Source organism: Nipponia nippon, unplaced genomic scaffold (assembly GCF_047370975.1).
Source record: "Nipponia nippon isolate SJK-2023a ecotype South Korea unplaced genomic scaffold, ASM4737097v1 scaffold_7, whole genome shotgun sequence".
Lineage (NCBI taxonomy): Eukaryota > Metazoa > Chordata > Aves > Pelecaniformes > Threskiornithidae > Nipponia > Nipponia nippon.
In genome coordinates this window covers 52797283-52815536 of record NW_028262391.1, presented here as the reverse complement: position 1 = coordinate 52815536, position 18254 = coordinate 52797283, and the positions used below count along the sequence as shown (strand labels likewise).

The 18254-nt window shown below is 47.5% G+C and overlaps 1 protein-coding gene across 4 annotated transcripts in view; it reads right to left on the bottom strand.

The window, feature by feature from the left end:
- The window catches only part of SPG7 (SPG7 matrix AAA peptidase subunit, paraplegin), a 41198-nt gene that overhangs the window by 18515 nt on the left and 4429 nt on the right, over window positions 1-18254 (bottom strand). The window contains exons 1-7 of one of the 4 annotated variants that reach the window (XM_087738864.1): window positions 13918-14235; window positions 12365-12467; window positions 10942-11031; window positions 5868-6118; window positions 4738-4877; window positions 1930-2032; window positions 292-417 (exon numbers count right to left, since the gene is read on the bottom strand). In XM_087738864.1, the coding sequence (XP_087594990.1) occupies window positions 292-417; window positions 1930-2032; window positions 4738-4877; window positions 5868-6118; window positions 10942-11031; window positions 12365-12467; window positions 13918-14058 (954 nt within the window). In that variant the 5' untranslated portion in view covers window positions 14059-14235. Of the gene's footprint in view, window positions 1-291; window positions 418-1929; window positions 2033-4737; window positions 4878-5867; window positions 6119-10941; window positions 11032-12364; window positions 12468-13917; window positions 14236-18254 lie in introns of those variants that run through there. The other 3 variants (XM_087738861.1, XM_087738863.1, XM_087738862.1) reach the window with 3 other exon arrangements.

Genomic DNA, 18254 nt, shown 5'->3' with positions numbered 1-18254 from the left:
TCACGTGAAGCATCTGCACAAGAACATGGCTGCCCAGAGCTTCCCGATACTGTTTTCAGCCTGAGCAACTCTGAGCTGCTAATGGGAGCAGCTACATCTGCATTCCTGTTACGGAACTGGAAACAGAGAGATGGAGTCACGCTGATCACAGCATAAAAAGCTGTCAGTTTATTTAAACAGAGGCTGCTCAGTATCACGAAGGATGAAGAGAAGAATATACCCCCTTCCCAGGTCAGCCACCTATCCCAGACGACAGGAAGAAAGCACTTATTTTGTTCTACTTTTATATACCTTTAAATAGTCCACAAATTCTTTGACTTCCATTTTCGCCTCATGCATTCCAGCTACATCCTTGAAGCCGATCCCTTTTCCAGACTTCCCGTCCACAATGGTGAAACGAGCCATTTTCAACTGGTTCTGTGGAAAGTAGCACAAGTACTGACGACAGGCTCTGACTCTGGACAAGGCAACAGCCTGGAAAGGCTGTTTGCTGTACTTTCGGAGACAGCACAGCACAGGTATAACCTGCCCCTAAAAACAGACTGAAATGCCCACCAGCGTATTGGTGTTTTACTAACTTTTTCCTTTGGAAACACATTACAGCTGGATTGTGGACTCAAACGTTATTTATCCACGTTTTGTTGGGTAGAGCCAGAATAAACCTGCAGGATTAGTCCCAACACAATCCAGCATAAACTCCATGTAGACCAGGCAGCGATACTGATTAAAACCATGCAGAATGCCCAAAACCTTATTTGGGATCTTCTCCCTGATTTCTAAACTCACTGATCCTTAATACACATGGGATAGGTATAATTTTGAGGAATCTGTATTGATGGTAAGTAACTGTCAGTGGTAAATAATTACCAATACTCTTGTAAATGCGTATAAACAGACACTTTGCACCATTGTCTACTGCAACACAAGGCAGGACAGAACTATAGGTTCTCAAATTTAATAGACACCACATTTCAGTCTCCTGGTGCGTGTTAAGCCACAGTGACAGTCAAAACAAGAATGTAGTTAAATGCCCTACTTGTAACTGCTCATTATGTTCTACTGAAAACAGCTACTCCGGATTTTTTTTTTTCTTTGAGAAGAAAGTTTACAGCTTCTCAGGCCTCAGAAACATCAGCTTATCCAAACGAAGAGTTAAACATGCAGGGCCTAGCTGTCCCCACTTATGCAAGGACAGAATCCAGTCCTCAAGGCCCTCATTACTCAACACTTCTTTAAAATATTCTTCTCCTCTGAGCAGCTGCATCCCTTTGTGTGAAGAGAATCCCAAAGCCAAAAGAGAACTGCAGAGGAGACTGAGTGAGAAATCTAACAAGGGACTGAATTCACCGTATTTTCACCCTCAAATCCCTGCAGTCAATGGCAGTGCACCCCGGGCTGATTTCTACAGAGTTTCATCAGCTGATCCAGGCAAGGGTGGAAGAGGGGAGGGGGAGATTTGACTGATGTTGCAAGTGAGGCATGTGGCATGAGCGGAACAGGCCAACACATAATGAAATCCAGAATCTGAACATATTTTATAAATTGAGAACTTATTTTGCAGAAAGCAGCAATTCCTACTTCTGGCTGTATAGGAGGCATATTGGCAGGACCCAGTGAAAAACACCATCTGCAGCTGCAACTCATTAACAGGCTTTGAAAATAGCAGAGCAAACTGGACTGCAAATTCACTGAGCTCAGCCCTTCCTACCACCGGGGAAAGAAAGCGCCTCAGCTAAGGCCAGTTACTGTACAATCTAGTCAGATGATCAGGACGGGAAAAGATGCAAGATGTGTCAAGACTGGAGAGTCCTTGGCATCATTAGTTCTCATTCTGCATTGACTTTGTTGGGGAAAGGGGAGGAGATGAGGCCGGCAGAAGACAAGACTACCCACAGGCTGCAAAACAACATCAAGATCCAGGATACTCACAAAGGCGTTGAATCCTCCTACCCGGCTCGCAACCCTAATAAGGCGGAAGATGCTCCACAACATGGACACGGCCACAAGCGTCACTATCAGGGAAATGATATCACTAAAAGGACAAAAGCAAGACAGGTACAAATTCAGGTGTTCGGCCACAACTTGGTAAATATTACTCAACATAACTATTTTCAGTATTTTGAAGGTCCTGATGTTTAGGCTACAAGTGCAGCAATGAGCAGACGTGACTAAGAAAACGGAACCTTTACAGGTTTTTAGATATATAAAACAAAAACTCCAACAATTACATAACCTAAAAAGTTAAACAGAGGACAGCGGCAAATACTGCTTGCAGCTGTGGAAGAAATTCGACCTCGCCATCCCCTTCAGAGGCATTCCTACTTATAAAACAAATAGGACCTTCAGGCAGTCAAATTGCACTCAGAGAAGAACCCAGTGGGGCTGGCAGCCCATCCAAAGGGAGCTCACTGCAGAAGATCTGCGTCCGGCAACACCAGGGAGACTCCACCTCCCCTAATCCTGGCAGAAATCCCAGCGTGGGTCTCCCGTTAAGAGGCTGCTCCACCTAGCCTGGTTGGCCCCCCCGGTCAGGTCTCTCAGAAGTCCTTTGTGTCAGAAGCGCTACAGCAACCAACATCGTCGATTTTTGGGATCTTTTGCAATACCAATTGCATTAGGAGGGAGACGTGGAGCAGAGAGGACACTGCAGGTCTAACACAGTTACAAGACAAACACGCTGAGCACAAATATCCTGTCAGGTCTAAGAAAAGGATGCTTTCAATAGGAGGAAAAATGATCGTATGTCAGATGACAGGTTGAGATTTGCGGGATCCTGTTCTGCTTCACATGCCTGTGAAATCATCTGGTCTCGCCACACTTCTGCGTCTTATCTTTAAATTAGGAATGTGTGTTCCATCTCTCACAGAGGGATGATTTACTGAAGCAAGGGGAGCAGCATGTGCTATGTACCCAGCTGAATTTGTTTCTTCTCGGTGAGAGAACCTAGGCAACACTGGAAACTGAAAGTCACCTTCAATTTGTCAACTATGCAAACAAGATTAATTCTGAAACACATCAAGCGCCCACATCCCAGAGTAAACTGAATCCAAGCTGCAAGTGCTCTGCACCTGACAGGTTCAAACACCAGACCGAGACTCTGAATTCTCCAGACATTCATCAAGTCTCCTGAGAGACTTCAGACCCTATAATATCTCTTAAAAAAAAAAAAAATTATCTCTTTTCAGGGGCAGGGGAAGCAGCTTGTGTTGGTGGCTGACTAACTGTTCAGTCTACTCTTCCTGTTATACACAAGTTTGAAAAAATTGGCAAGTTCTGAATTTCAACTAAAGGTCTCGTACTGCATGATCAATTAAAAAGGTTTATCTTCATAGAAACCATGTATTAAAAATGTGCAAATGTTGTTCAGATGACAAGTAACCAGACAAAAATCCAGTCCAGGTATCCATTCCTATATGAACACGACATTTGCTTCACTTTTTGGTGAGGTGTCTGGGAGGAAGAGTTACACACACTGGCCATCCCCATCTCCAGGGGGAAGGCCACTGTGCTCCAAACCCTGTGAGCCACCAAAAGCAGATGACGCGCTCTGCGTGGTGCACAAGTAGGTGACCAGGCCACCCCGGCAGGTAACTGTACCGGCATGATGCCATCTTTCCTGGTTGATAGGGACTGGGATTTCTTCACTTAGCAGACAGGACTTCTGCACTACGTCTCCCTGTTAGCACTTTAGAATAAGCAAGTAGTTGAGAGCTCTTCAAATGCTGGAGTTTCTCCCCACGCTTATGGAAAGCCTCTTTCTACACCAGCGTAACGGCCATCAGTGATGGAGGCGGACTTGTTTAAGCCCAGCGAGTGAGCTTCGCAGGTCTGGTCTGTACTCTGGACCCCATAAATCCTGTTTTGCAAAAAACAAGCTGCCGGTCTTCACAGAAGGGCAAATAAGCCACCTCAGCAGCAAACGACCACAAAGCATTACTACATCGTATGAAAGCACGGAATAAAATCTAGCCAGTGCTCTGTAGCCTTTTGACAGATCTTCCCTCTTCTTGCTCATTATAGCTGATTTCAGAATCATAGAATCAAAAGCTTTGAGCATTGTTTTGCTTTTTAAGCAAAGGATCTTGGTTTCAGGCAACAGAAAAGGGCTGTAAGTTTAACAGAAGTACTCCCCTTACTGAGATTTTGTATGCTAGCATCAGAGCTGCTCTGCTCAGTATGTGGCTCACAGCTGGAGCGAGCACCAGCACAGGCTGTCCTCTGATCTACAGCTGCTGGAGAAGCAGGCCAAAACTAGGTGTTTATCTTTACAGACTGAACAACCACCACAGGCCTTCCTCAAAGCATTTTAATGGGGGAAGGCTTACTGCAGCACCAGCATTCTCCACAGACCAGGGTGTAACATCACTTGTTGAGTCAGGATTTCTATCACGCTCTGCACTTGAATAATTGATTATAAGGACAAAAAGTGCTCAGCTGTGCAAGAATGCGCAGCAACTGACACAGACTTTCCTCAGACTTGCTGACACTGACCTGAAACGTTTTGGTCTGCTGCGTTCTGCAGTTCCAGACACCTCCTTGGGACCCTCACTTTTGAGACACAAAGGTACATCTAGAGCATGCCTATTTCTGAAAGATGGGGTAAGCGCTCCAAAACTGGGACCACTTTTTTGTTCTATATTTATAATAACAACATTTAGTTGAAAGGCACTTTCCTTTCCACGGGAGCAATGCTGTCACCAATATAAGATCAACAGTAAGCACAAATTTATATCATACTTTCCATAAAAGCCAGGATGTTTGTAGGAAACAGGGATTCTCTCTTTCTCATCAATATTCAGCTCATCCTCCACAGCTCTCAGCTTCTCTTCAAATTTGTCGATGTTTGCCACCCGCATTGTGTACAACAGGGTAACGTTCTGGGGACATGCAACCAAAAGCAGCATTTAAGTATTGTAGTACAAGGACAGAGCGACGAGCAGAACCACACAAGTCAGATAAAAGTTAGCCTTATGTTACATCCTTTGATACTGCATCAATGAACTCATGAGCAGATAACTGACGCTAGGGCTCCAAACGAACTTAGGAACGCCTCTAGTCTTTTCAGCACCTTACGAAAGCATAAAAGTCAAGAACTAAGTCTCAGCTCTCTAGAAACAAGGAGCTGCAACAACTTTGTAGGCAAGCTGAAGGACAGAGATAGTATTATAAACCCAGTTATACTGATACCTTGGGCTCAGACAACGTTTTGTACTATATATGGAAAACTACATCATTGGGAAGGAGGTGTCCTGTGCTCAGGTCAGACTTCTTGGATCTTGTTCCTGTATCTTTGTCAGAAGGGAATTTCATCCAGCAGTTTGCAAATGGATCATAAGTCACTGAACAAAACGGGATGTATCCAAGAAAGTATTTTAATCTCTCAAGCCAGTTTGTAATGATTCTCAGTGGCAACTCCTGGAAGTAAGCACGTGATCAAACTTTGCTTTGTTTCCATTTTGAAAGATTTAGGAAGGAAGTCTGATGGAATTTGACTGAAACTAAAATCCAAATAGGAGAAAATTTTTGAAACAAGATCTAGTAATAAGAGTTTATAATCTTTTAGACACCTTCTCACATATCAGACTGAGCCGGTAAGAAAAAACTATTGAACTTTTCCAGCTTTTTAGACACACGTAAGATTTTCTTCCAGGCCATTATTAATTATTTTTACAATTTAAAATAAAAGCCTTAGTTTCCAGGTTGATATGAGTAACAGAAGTCCCCTGAACTTCAAATACAAGAAATAGAAAAATTAACAAAGAGCAAATTCACCAGCTAGAATTTTACCAAATGTATATTCATTAATTCAGTTCTTTTCAACAGTATAATCTAAGATCATTCAATTCCAATCGTAGAAAGCCACTCACAACTTGTCCATGTGGAGTTCCTCCTGGGTGCAGGTAAATTTCCACAATATCGCTCTCCGGCACCACTTCGATCCTCTGGACCTCCCCCTTTGCCAGCATCTCATTCACAAAGTAGTTCCAGGAAATGTTGGTCCCTTCTCTGTTCTCGCTGACCGTGAATCGAAACATCAGCACTATGAAAGTTATGATGAGGAGTGCCCGTAAGCGTTCAAGATGCATCTGATTTTCCCTCTTCCTGCGTTTCTCCTCCTCTTTAGAAAAAAAAAAGATATTGGAGAAGACAGACATGAGCGTGCAATTGCGGAGCTTTCTGACCCAAAGAAGGGACAATTAAGTGACAAAGATCAACACAACAATACTTTTCGGGGTTTTTTTTGTTACACGTTTGGTTTCTCCTGAAGGACTAGACTCAGAATCAGTATCTAACTTGCACCGCACAGGCAATTTTCTGGCTTGGCTCACAAAGGAGGTTGTGCGACTTGCCCAAGATTACGCAAGCGAGTCAGTTTTTTGGATTGCACGACATTCCCAGGCCTTTCTGGCTTCTAGACTGTCAGACCACAGGGCCTCAGCTGTACACACGGAACAGCACCAGGTCAAAAGCCTGGTTATGAAAGCACAAGCGCTCAGATGTAAACTTAACAGTTGCCTGGAAGGAAGGAGGCAAATTTTGCATCCTGCTAGCCAGCAAAAAATCTGCTTGCATCACATTGCTGCGGCTATATTCAGCTGTTCCCCAGTGCCCCAAAAGCCACGTAGCGAGGCACTGTGTACACAGAGACGATGGAAGATCACCTCTTTCGCTTTAATTGTTGCTTCAGTAAGAGGAAGAATTGAAGCATCAGCGAGCCAAAGAAAGGCCCTCACTTCCAGAACTTATTGATCGTGTACAAAGACAGACAGCAATCTCAGACATATTTTGAAGAGCTCTGATCAGCATTTCCTCTTTTAAGGCAGTCTAATCCTGGTCCAGGAGACTTCGGATGGTCATAGTCCGCTGGACCCATTACAATCCCACCAAATGTCATTCTCTTCTAAAACGAGAGGCTCTCTCACTTGCCTGGCCTAATATGGATACAGGGCAAATAAAGCCATCGGGCCCCTGTTGCTAAAAATCAAACTCAAGTATGACTGTAGCCCATTTCTACAGAACATGCTTCTACGCTGCCTAGTCCTCAGCTTGTTGCCAACATACCCAACAGAAAATATTAGGAGTGAGTAAAACCAGTCATAGTGTCACTGGTAAATCACATAGCACAGTATTATAAAAGCTAATTGCTTCCTGGTGAGCTCCTGATCTGCTGGCGTCCTGTATAACAACATTTCCACTACCTACAAAAAACACCCGCGTTTGCAGTAAATCTGAAATAGCGGAGGAGACATGACATGCAGCCTACCTATGCATATCGATACACTGCAAATCAATCTTACTATCTTAACAAAATTGCACAGATTTTCCGCCATGCTACACAACTAACCTCATGTTTAAAAAGGTCTGATAACTTGTCCCCGTTAAGGATCTGTATCAGAGGGATTCCCACGCTAGTTGTGCTTTCCCCCACCTTTACTGTACTGGTGACATACTGAAGCGATGACATGAGAAAAAGGGATGGTTTACTTCAAGTATTTGCCACCAAACCTTTTTTTCAGACTCCCAACATTTTTTGCACTGCGTAGGCAAATTTAAAATTCTGTGGTCTGCAAAGGACTGCCACAGCACAGTTCAATGTCAGCTGCTAGCTAGCGTTTGAGTTGTTAAGATGACAACAAATATCTCCTCCTCTTTCCAGTCGTATGTGGATGTTCTCCGTATATAATTTAGCACTTGTTCTTGATATACAATTTAACATCAACAGCAACATGGCATATATAAATACTACTCTACACCCAGATATAAATTAATTCTGCGCCACTGGACTGCTAGTGCATCTGCCTGCTGCAGCTCAGATTAGATTTATTTGCAAATTCATAACAAATGTTCTGACACTAGCATTTATCACTAGCCACCAATTAGACCCTACGCACACTGCAACAAAACCAAGGGACAAACATATGACCCAGTCAGATGCTAAAAAAAGTACTCTGTCCTTCAGATACGCAGCATCATTTTTCACTCGTTTCCTAGCTCTGCTCCACATTTAACAGGAAAGGCTTGTTCCTAAATAGAAACAATGCAGCTTTTCAGATAAGGTCATAATTTCAAAAGACGGTGACAAGCTCAGACGCTGCGTCCAGCCCATCCACTTTGTTCTTCAATGCCATCTCCTCACTTCTGCGTTATCTGCTAGATCCAGCTTTATTAGAACAAAGCAATTCATCACAAAGCTGCAGGATGACATCCACTATAGTCTTATTAAAGAAAATTAAAATATAGTACATTAGAGGCCTTAGTCTGGGCAATATCCTGAAAAGCTGTGCAAGCTTAAATAAAAAAAATTCTATAGAGAAAAGAAATGACTCTAGAAAAGTGAGTACCGACAGAAAGAAAGTCCATCTATTGCTATGCAAGTTCCTTGGAGGCGCCAGAGTCAACTATTGCTAAAGCACTTTTCTGTATTAAATTTCAGACAAAGTGAGGAGATGTAGATTATGTTCTGAAGCACACGGAACTGAGGATATTATCACAAAAAGATCACCACAGGGTAGAAACTGGCCATTAGATACCTCGACACAAACAACTGCTCCAGTTTCTAGGAATTAGGCTTGTCTAGGACCTTTAACCTACAGCTGAATAATTTCAGGGAAAAAAAAAAAAAACAAACCATTTCTAGAAAGCTAGAAGTCAACACAAAGCTTTCCTCTACGCTGCATTTAATTAAGGACAAAATCGATCTATTTCTAAGCTTATGTAAAGCATGACTGTCTTTACAGTATAACATTCATATTGCACCATAAGCTACCCCACAATATTCAGTAAATGAGAACCAGGAACTGGATGTGACACTCGCAAGCAACAGCTGTGGGAATACTTCCAGCTTTTTAGTCTCAAAAAGCCTCCATGAAGCAATGATTTGCCATTAACCCCAAATCTGAACTCTCCGATTAAAATCTTGCAAGGGCTGCAGTGACAGTTTGAAGAGTTCTTTTTAATAATTACTGCAGAGACGAATATTTCCCTGGAGACACGGGGTAGTATTCCACCTCCCAAAGTCAAGCTATCCATTAATCACAGGAGAAAAGAGGCCATCGAACACAGCATGTTACTGTTTACTAATTTTAACAGCTACAATCCTTCTTCAAGGCACTGTGCTCACAGTGACCCTGCGTGGTCTTGCAAACACCGAGGGCCCCAACCTCTACGCTCCGACGTCCTTAACGAGGACTCCGTGATACCTGCACTCGCACCCCCTTGAAGACTTCAGCCCAGTCAAATGGATCAAACAGGCAAAGCCGCTGCTCTTGCCCTAAAGAGATTGCACGCAATGACACAAGTCAGGCTAAAAGTCACCAGCAGCTGACCGCTTTTACTTCAGAAGTTAGACCAAGAGGATTCGACCATTGTGTTTAAGCACAACAAAGGGAAAGCCAAACTATTACGTTATCTGATGACACCTAGGTAAAAGTTTATCATATAATTTACAAAATTATATTACAATCTGTGTGACTTAAACATGCTGCTAAGTACCTTCCAACTCACAGTACAAAGGTCTGGAGCCTGCCATCTACAGAAGGTTTTTCCCTCACTCGAGGGTCCAGGAAGCAAGCAGCGCAACAGTCAGCCACATAAACTCTCTTAAGACATCACCAGCCTCTGCAAGCATCAACTAATGTCATAAAATGAAGAAAATGATCAGGTCTTTGTTATGCTTCTGTAAGCATTACTGACAAGAGAGAGGAATGAGACCTTCACCTGGGCCGCTTCTGACATCTTGAACTGCCCCACCAGGCCCGTAGATACAGGACATGCCATCAGCTGTGGGACGTCGCAGCTAAAAATCGACATCACAGAGTCTGAAAACATGCCTCATCCAGAGCCTAGAAAATCTCTGCATGCACTTCAGTTCTTGGGAGGCCGGAGGGAAAGAGCATGTACTCACGAATGAGCAAAGAATTTTCTTTACAGCAGTGGAAGAGTCAAATTACACTTTTTACATGAAATGCAGCTGTTGTCAATCTACAAATAGCAGAAAGTTGACAACAATACCAAGACTTGAAGGGCCACCCACAAATCCACTCGTATTTGAAAAATGTTTGGTGAAAATCTACTGGTAGAAGATAACAGTGCCTCCCACAAGGATCATAACGCTGCCTGTCAGAAGCTACTCAAGGTTTTTGTCTAGTACACAAGTTATTTCCCTGCACCTCCACCCCCTATTAGTGTCATTAAATTCCTCACCCCCTTAAGCTTAATGTACAGAGAGGGCACTCCTCGACTGCTCAACATCATCTGGCACACCACGTAGATCCCTAGGTTCCAGAACACATTTAGCCAGATAAAACTCATTTTCAAAAAGTCCTGTACTGCGGGATGCCTGGGGCTTAGGCAGTATGAGACATGCGGAAAACAGCATCTAGGAAGACTGATTTAAAAAAAAAAGAAAAATTCTGAGCAAGCGCCATTAGTAACACAGCTGAGAACTCTTTAAGGAATCTATTTTTAACTTTGAGCTCTGTAAATCACTAGAAGTAGAGACACATCCACAATGAAGGTAAACAAAATAAGAAAAAAACCAGAATCCAGCTTAAACTTGCATTAACTAAATTCAGTTCTTTATTAAGTCAAAGTGCTCTACAACAAAACCTCCAAATCAAAACTCAGTAAATGCTACCATTCCCCTTTGTAAAGCAGCAAAACTAAGGCAAACATCAATGAAATTATTTGTACGGGATGCAATGCAGCACAGAAAGAGAATCAGTTTCATGATCTGTCTTAAGCCTTAGTATTCCATCATCTGTGACAAAATACCCCTTCAAACTTGTTATTAGCCATGGGCTTGTAGAGGTGGAAGGTTACAGGTACAGCTTTACAGTGCCCAGAGCCAGAAGCATTAAGGTTGATCTTCCACGCTGGCCACCCTTACTCCTCACACACGCACGGTTTGTTTCATTAAATATCTTTTTGGCACATACATACCCTCGTCCTCCTGCGGAGATTTCTTTTTGAATCCTCCATTCTTCTGGTTACTCCCTTGAGAGCTTGAAGTAGTAAAATAGTAAGTGCTACCTGCAGGCAAGCAGAGTTAAGTAGTTACTACCAGAAGACCTCAGAGGACAGTGACAGAGGGGGACCAAGGATGGCAGAAATACACGTGAGCTCCGAACGCACAGAAAGCCGAGCTCCACGTCCACCCAAGTGCACAGCTTCGTTCCTGTGCCAAGGAAATGGGACAGCCTTGCCAGAGGGAGCAATGGGAGGGACAGACTCCTTCAGTTTCCTTCTATCTTTTTTGACAATCCAATCAAAATATGGCTTTGTTCAGAGATTGTTTTAATGGAGCAAAGAAAATTATCTGGAGAAATTCCTTCAGTGCTGAAACAGGTACACATTTCCCAAGGCATAAAACCAGAGTTAACACTGGTATGGTCAGTTAAGAACAGCCTCACACTAGGGGCTGTAAATGCTTATTAAAGGAAATACATGTGCTAGAGTTAAGTGCAGGTTTCTCAGTAAATGCTGTTAGGATACTCTAATAAAAGCCAAGAAAGTAAGGCTACGAACACCAAGACTCACGGTTGCTGCTACAAAACAATAAGCAAAGGCTTCTTCCACCAGGAAAACGCAAAAAGTTCAGAAGCGAGACAACTGACTTGAGGACAGCAGCTTCCATTTCCCGTGGTCTTTCATGAAGGCTCCAGAAAGAGGAGCAAGCCCAGAGACTGGACCGCTTGTCCACTGCTAGTTCTACTAGAGGATGCACTGCCATTTGAAAGGTTACGCATGTATTTTTATTTTAACTTAAAAAAATCCGAAAAAACTCTTAAAGGTAGAGCGGCCCAAGCTCACCAGGCCCACACTGGCCAGAATAGCTGCGACCAGTTTTGTTCAAATCTCAAAGGCATCAGCAAACTCGTCTTTCCAATCTGAAGAGGGTAGCAAGAATAATAATTGCCTTTGCTTTACCTTTCTGTGCTTTTGCTCTAAGAATTCAGATAACATTGTCTAACATACACTTTTAACTTGTTCCAATGCAAGGCTTTCAGCAAGGTCATATAATGTGATTTCTGACAAAGGTGAATGACATTTTCATCTTAGCCTTTGCTAATGAGGCAGAGAAAGATTCTCTACTTTAAAGTCTGCAGTTTTTAAATTAGCTTTTAGGTCTAATGACTCAAGTGCTTCCTTAATCACGCTGACCTCCTTGTGGAAAGGTGCCATTGCTCATCCCTGTCACCAACAAAACCATAGAACCCCTGTACAAGGCACGCAGCTCCCAAAGCCAAGAACAGAACAGCTTTATTTCAGGAACACAGGCAGCGAAGGTAAGGAAAAGTCAATACTCTTACTATGCAAGACCTTTTCCCCTCCTCTGCCTGTACAGTTGCTCTTCAGGACTCACCTAAGAGATTCCAAAGCCTGACTGGATCTCGAATTATGTGTTGTTTCACCAGGACTCCACTGAGACTTTGATGTGTAGGGGAAAGTGTTTGTGACAGAAGGCTCTGAGGAGGAAGATAAAGAAGAAAAAAAAAAAAAGACACCTATTGGAAAAGTATTGTGACTGCTTCACCTTTTTGCATGCTGTGAGGCTAAGATTTCTAAACGTGAAAACGTTCTAAGTTGCAGGGCCAGGAGCTGGGAGACCTGAATATTATTCCTGGTTGTGCTGTGGATTTGCCATGTGACTTTGAAGACGTCGTTTATAACCCAGTGCAAAGCAAGCACATGTATAAATAGAAACATACGCTCAAAACACTTGAAAACGTTATCTTTTTCCTCCCTGTAGCTCTGTTCTTCATTCTGAAGATATGTTGGAAGCCAGTTCTTAAAATGTAAAGATATGCTCCTACCACAGGAAACTTTAAGGACTACTGCTTTGTAACCCTGCCGCACGGCAGTGAGGACAACACAGCTCTTTCCCCGTGGTCATTCACTAGTAATCCTGCGGTTGCTATTCACATTTAAAGGCAACTTCACAACACTGGAACTAACGTTTACTAATACTCACTGAACGAGAGCCTTGCCCCTTCTCCAACGTGCGATTCCTGCCTCACCACCCCTCTACTGCACAGGCGCACATTTCTGCACGGCAAACCAGACGGGGACACCGACTAGGCTGGAATCCTTCACCCTTTTTTCCCGGTATGCTGGGCAGCAACATGGCTCCTTGTGCTGGCCCAAGAGGGTAACCTCTTAGGATCCATACTTTCTAGACCAGAACAGCTTAGACTCGTTTAAATTAATCACAGAAAAAAAATGGCATGATTCACAAAACCGTCCCACAATTGTTCTTCCTCCATCACCTACTTGGCCTGCCAGTGCTTCTTCACCGTGCCGAAGAAAAACACAAAACGGTCTTAAATCACGTCGGAGGCCTAGTTTAAACAAGACCCTTGCCTTCCGCATTAAGGGCTGTGCTGCGGAGCCCTGCAACATCAGCAGCACTGCAAGATGGGGCAAACACCTCTGTGGCGCGCATCCCCAGCGATGCAAAGAGCCAGCGCGACTGACGTTAGAAAAAAGCCTTTAACCGACGTTTTCTTGCTGACGCTAGCCTAGGCGTTCTCTCCAGGCGGCATTTCCCCAAGTTACGGTTACGCAGCACTAAACGACAGACCTCGGGGCTGGTCTAATCTGAGAAACCGCCCGAGGAAAGCCCTGTCTCGAAGCAAGCGCCCATTTAAACACAGTAAGGGTTGGCCCCGGTCCCCCCGCGCCGTTCGCCGCCTCCTCCGGTGCTCCCGGCCCCGCAGGCAGAGCACCCCGCCGGGCCGGGCTCGCCGCGGGGGGACGCCGCCTGCCGCGGGGAGCAGCGGGGTCGGTCAGCGCCCGGGGACGCCGCTGAGGAGGCGAGGGGCTCCGTCGGGCGGCGGTACCGAGGTGCCCCAGCACGGTGAGACCGGCAGCCCCCCGCGGTGGAGGCGAGGCCCCGCCCCGAGGCCGCCCCGTTACCTGCAGGCCGCGTCCCGCGCCGAGCGGACCGCCGCCGGGCCGCGGGCGAGCCCGGGCCCAGGCCGGGGCGGGCGGCGGGGCAGGCCGCCGCCAGCAGCTGCAGCGCCCCCGGAGCGACGACAGCCGCAGCAGCAGCGCCATGACCCGCCGGCCGTCCCGCTCCGCCTGGAGGCCTCCGGGGGGCGGCGGCGGCAGCGAGCGAGCGCCGAGGGGCCGCTGAGGGGAGGGCCGCCGCGGCGGGAGCCGGAGGCCTCAGCGGGGACGGAAGTGCCCGGCGAAGAGCGGGCGGCCATCTTGGAAAGGGGCCGGCGGCGGCGGGGCTGCCATACCTCAAGATGGCGGGCGCAAACCGTCGGCGGCAGGGCGGGGCCAACGGGCGCCCCTTGGCCACTCCCCCGGCTGCAGCCGCGCGAGGGCTGCTGGGACGGCCCGCGCCGTTACCGCGGCAACGGGGAATCCCGCGGCCCGGCCCCCGGCCCGCCCAGCCGAGACCCCGCGGCCCGGCCCGGCCCGGCCCGGCCCACGGCTCTGCCTCGGCCGGGCCCCCACAGCCCGGCCAGCCGACTCCAAGGCGGGCTGCCTTCTGCAGAGGAGCCCCAGGCCAAGGTCTGCCTGGCCAAGCCCCTGGAGCAGACGGTTCCCCCAGCCCAGTCAGGCCCCCGCAGCCGGGCCTTGCGCAGGCAGGTCCCCCAGCCCAGCCGTGGCCAGGCCCCCCCCGCAAATAGATTCAGGCAGGAGAACAAACACCTGGGAGGAGCAGGCAGGTTGCTGCAGGCACAGGAGAGAGGCTGCGGCCACCCGCCATCGCTGTGGAGCACGGCTGGCAGGGAGGCCTGGCGCTAGGGAAGCTGGCGGTGCAGTCCGATGGCGTGAGCACACAACTAGCCCCGCTCTGGCATTCTTACCACTCCTAATGTCATATCCCACATAAGCGTTACGGCTGGGAAAAGAAGGAAGAAACAACCTCTGCAATCTTACGTTCGACAGAGAGGAAAGGGACCAGCTCCCTCCCTTTGCAGCTGCTGCTGAGGAAGACTCCCCTTCCGATAGCTCGAGGTATGAATTAGCCCTGATAGAAAACAGCATTTAGTATCTGCGGCTGAGCACGATGGATTAACAAGTACGCTCAGAAGCAAAATGACTGAACAAACATATATACATTTATATGTTTGCTGGTTGTCAGGCAGGTTAGCCGCCTCCTGGGATCTATCTTCTGTGCAAAAGCCATTACAGTGTGTTTGACAACTCACAGTAGCCAAGCTACAACGCAACCGATAGCCTGCATTTAAAATTGTTCTGTGGGTGCACGTGCGGGCTTGTCACAGTGCTGGAAACCGCCGCTCAAGCATTACACTGGGGCGTGCCAAGGTTATGGGTAGTGTTAAGTTCCCTACGTACAGGTATCACAAAGGTCATGGTATTTTAAGTCCCTGATCCTAAATCTTGTGTAATCTCTTCCTATTTTGCGCTACTTGTGCACGGCAGAGTGGGTGGGCTCGATGTGCTCTGCTGAGTATTTCTTTGGGGCAGGAAGGCATTTCTGAGCAAACATCACCTCCCTCCTGCCACAGTGACACCCTTCTTGCTCTACTGAAATGAATACTCTGTTTGCCAGGCCTGCAGGTCTAATCTCTCCTGCCTGCTTTCTTTGATGTGCCTTCAAGAAGTCCTGTTTCTTTCTCCTCCCCTGTCTTGCTGACCAGGATGGTTTCTGCAGCTTTCTCTCCCTCCCTCCTGTCCATGTTTCTCCCCTCAGGTGGCTCCAGGACAACTTTTAGGTATCATCGCTGCTGTTAGTTCTCCTAGCTTACCTGTCCTAAAGTATCTCAGGCATTCTTGAACGGGAGGTTGCAGGGCTACATAAAATAATAATAATAATCTCCCTTCCCAGCAGGTCTGAATTAGCATCCTCTTTCTAGAAGAGTCTCTTAGGATGTTAATTGTCATCTGCCCCCTGGGATGTGTCTAAGTAAACCTTCTACCAGCAAGGTCTATTAGCATGTTAATGTCCTCCTCACTCCTGGAAGTCTCTTTGTATCACTGGCTTAATCGTCAAACAGCTTAATTTACAGACACAAAATTAAACTGGTTGCAATTAATCCATATTGGCTGGTCATAGCTCGCAGTGGGGATGTGACAGCTGACTGCGGAGACACCAGCGGCTCCTCCACCCCACGGATCCCACCCGGCATGGCCGGAGAGGCCGAGCCGCCCAGGGAGTGCCGTGCGGCCTGCATTGCTACCCGCCACCGCGGGTCTGAGGGGCAGACACAAAGCTAGAGGCGAGACAGGGGCTGCAGAGGCCCTAGGTACCTAGGCCAGGGAAGGACGGCAGAAAAAGCTCTGGCTCAGCACAAACGCGGGCAGAGCACAAGCCCTCTGCTCCGCGCCAGCCCATGCCTGACACCTTCCTTGGCCAGGCGGCTGCCGCGGAGACGAGTGTCACCTCTTCACCCTGCGCCGCAGAGGGATCCATGGCGGGGGGTTATTTACACTCCAGCTGCGTTTGGAGGAGGAAACTGCTCGTTTAGAAATGCTGACTGAAGGAGGAGGCTCCCTCTAGCACAGGCACAGAGCAGAGAGGTGCGGGATTTCCAGCAGGGAAACGTGGGATAGAGCAACCATGGCAAAGCGTGTCAGGAATCAAGGGGCTGGGGGGCCCCCGGTGCCCCCAACCACTGCAGGGTACCAGCGCCATGCACATCCCTACTCCCCTCCACTCAAGGCATGTCACACCTCGCTTCCATCAATGCTGTGATTAGACCTGTTGCTAATTAGGCCTGATCTATTTTTAAAGAGTTGCATCACTGAAATAGAATTACAGCCCGATGAGAAGAGAAGCAATGCAGTTTGCTCAGGCAGGACTTTACCGACTTCTGCCGGGCTGACCTGACGGAGAGCCAAACGGGTTTCATTATGCCTGCTTTGCTCCAGCTCCAGGGAAGGCAAACTTGCACCCGGTTAATGACGGAGGGCAATCAAAGCTGAACGGGTCCAAACTCCAGCGCAGACGACCACCCAGCTGAGTCTGGGTGGGCTCGCTGACTGCAACAAGCAGCGTTTCAGGGCTGTAGGGCAGTTGGGCTCTCGCTGCCACGCTCCCAGCCAGAAGACGCAAGCCTCGATGTGACAAAACCGTACCGTGCTACGAGGAGCGGTTATTTACAGACACACCACGTAGCTGGAGTTGACGTGATTCCTATTCCTCCTTTCACGCCGTGCCTCAAAGGCAACCAGATGACGAAGCACCAGGAAGGAGGGCTGGGGGTCCTCGCTGGTGCCAACGCGAAGCGACGCCAGAAAGGAGAGTCAAGAGGTTTTGCCCTACATGCAGCCAGCAACCGCCGTGGCTGTGCTGCCGCTTCTGCGTGGGCGGCTCAGGCTGCGCTGCGTACGCGGAAGCGAGTGCTGTCCTCTCTGTGTGCGCGAGAGAGATGACCTTGGGAAAGGTGGCTTCAGTCGCTGCCCTTGGACTGGCAATATGCTCCTTTGGGAGTAAGCCAGTATTCTGAGAAGACAGATATAACCTGATCCAGGCTTGGCCTCGCTGGGATGTGCTCCAGCCATGACATCACCCAGTAATGCCATGTGTATTTACTACTGGGGAAAGGTGCTGGATCGGAGTCTGAAATCCCTGGTTTATCTCCTGAGCAGGTTAGGAACAGGAAGCAGCATTAGCAGCCCCTTCTTTGTATTTTTCAGGCCAAGAGAAATCCGTTTCCACAGCCAACGCAGCCCCCTGCTCCGCTACGCCTGAGAACTCCCATCTCCTATTTTCACGCTCCCTGTAAGACAGTCTTGCCACCCTTGCTCTTGCCCCCCGAGTCTCGGGAAGCTCCCTGCAGGATGCCGTCAGCCCCCCAGCTTAGCTCTGACTCATTTCAACACAGCACTTTGCAAACCGAGTGAACGGATACCTGGAATCGGGTGACCACCGTGCCATCCACAGACTTCACATCAATAATGAATCAAAGGATTAAATGTAGAGCTGAAGCTGCTAGAAGGTAAATTCGGACTTCTTAAAGGATGAAAAATTGCTCTGTCACCCACCCGGCAGCGTAAGCCAGGACGCCTCTGTGGCAGGACAAAAATGCGCAGCTCGGCGCTAGCAAGGAGGTCGCAGAGCATTCCAGCACCCTTCAGCAGTGTGCATCTCTGTCACGTACCAGATGGTTTTTTTTTTTTTTAGATGACTTCTTTGCAGATGACAAGTCAAGGTCAAGGGATAGATGCTCCCCTTCAGCATAGCGAGGCCAAGTATCCCGGAAAGCCCTAGGCTCAGGAACAAAGGACACGCTTAAAAGACCACATGCCTGTCCCTCAAGCACAGCGAAACT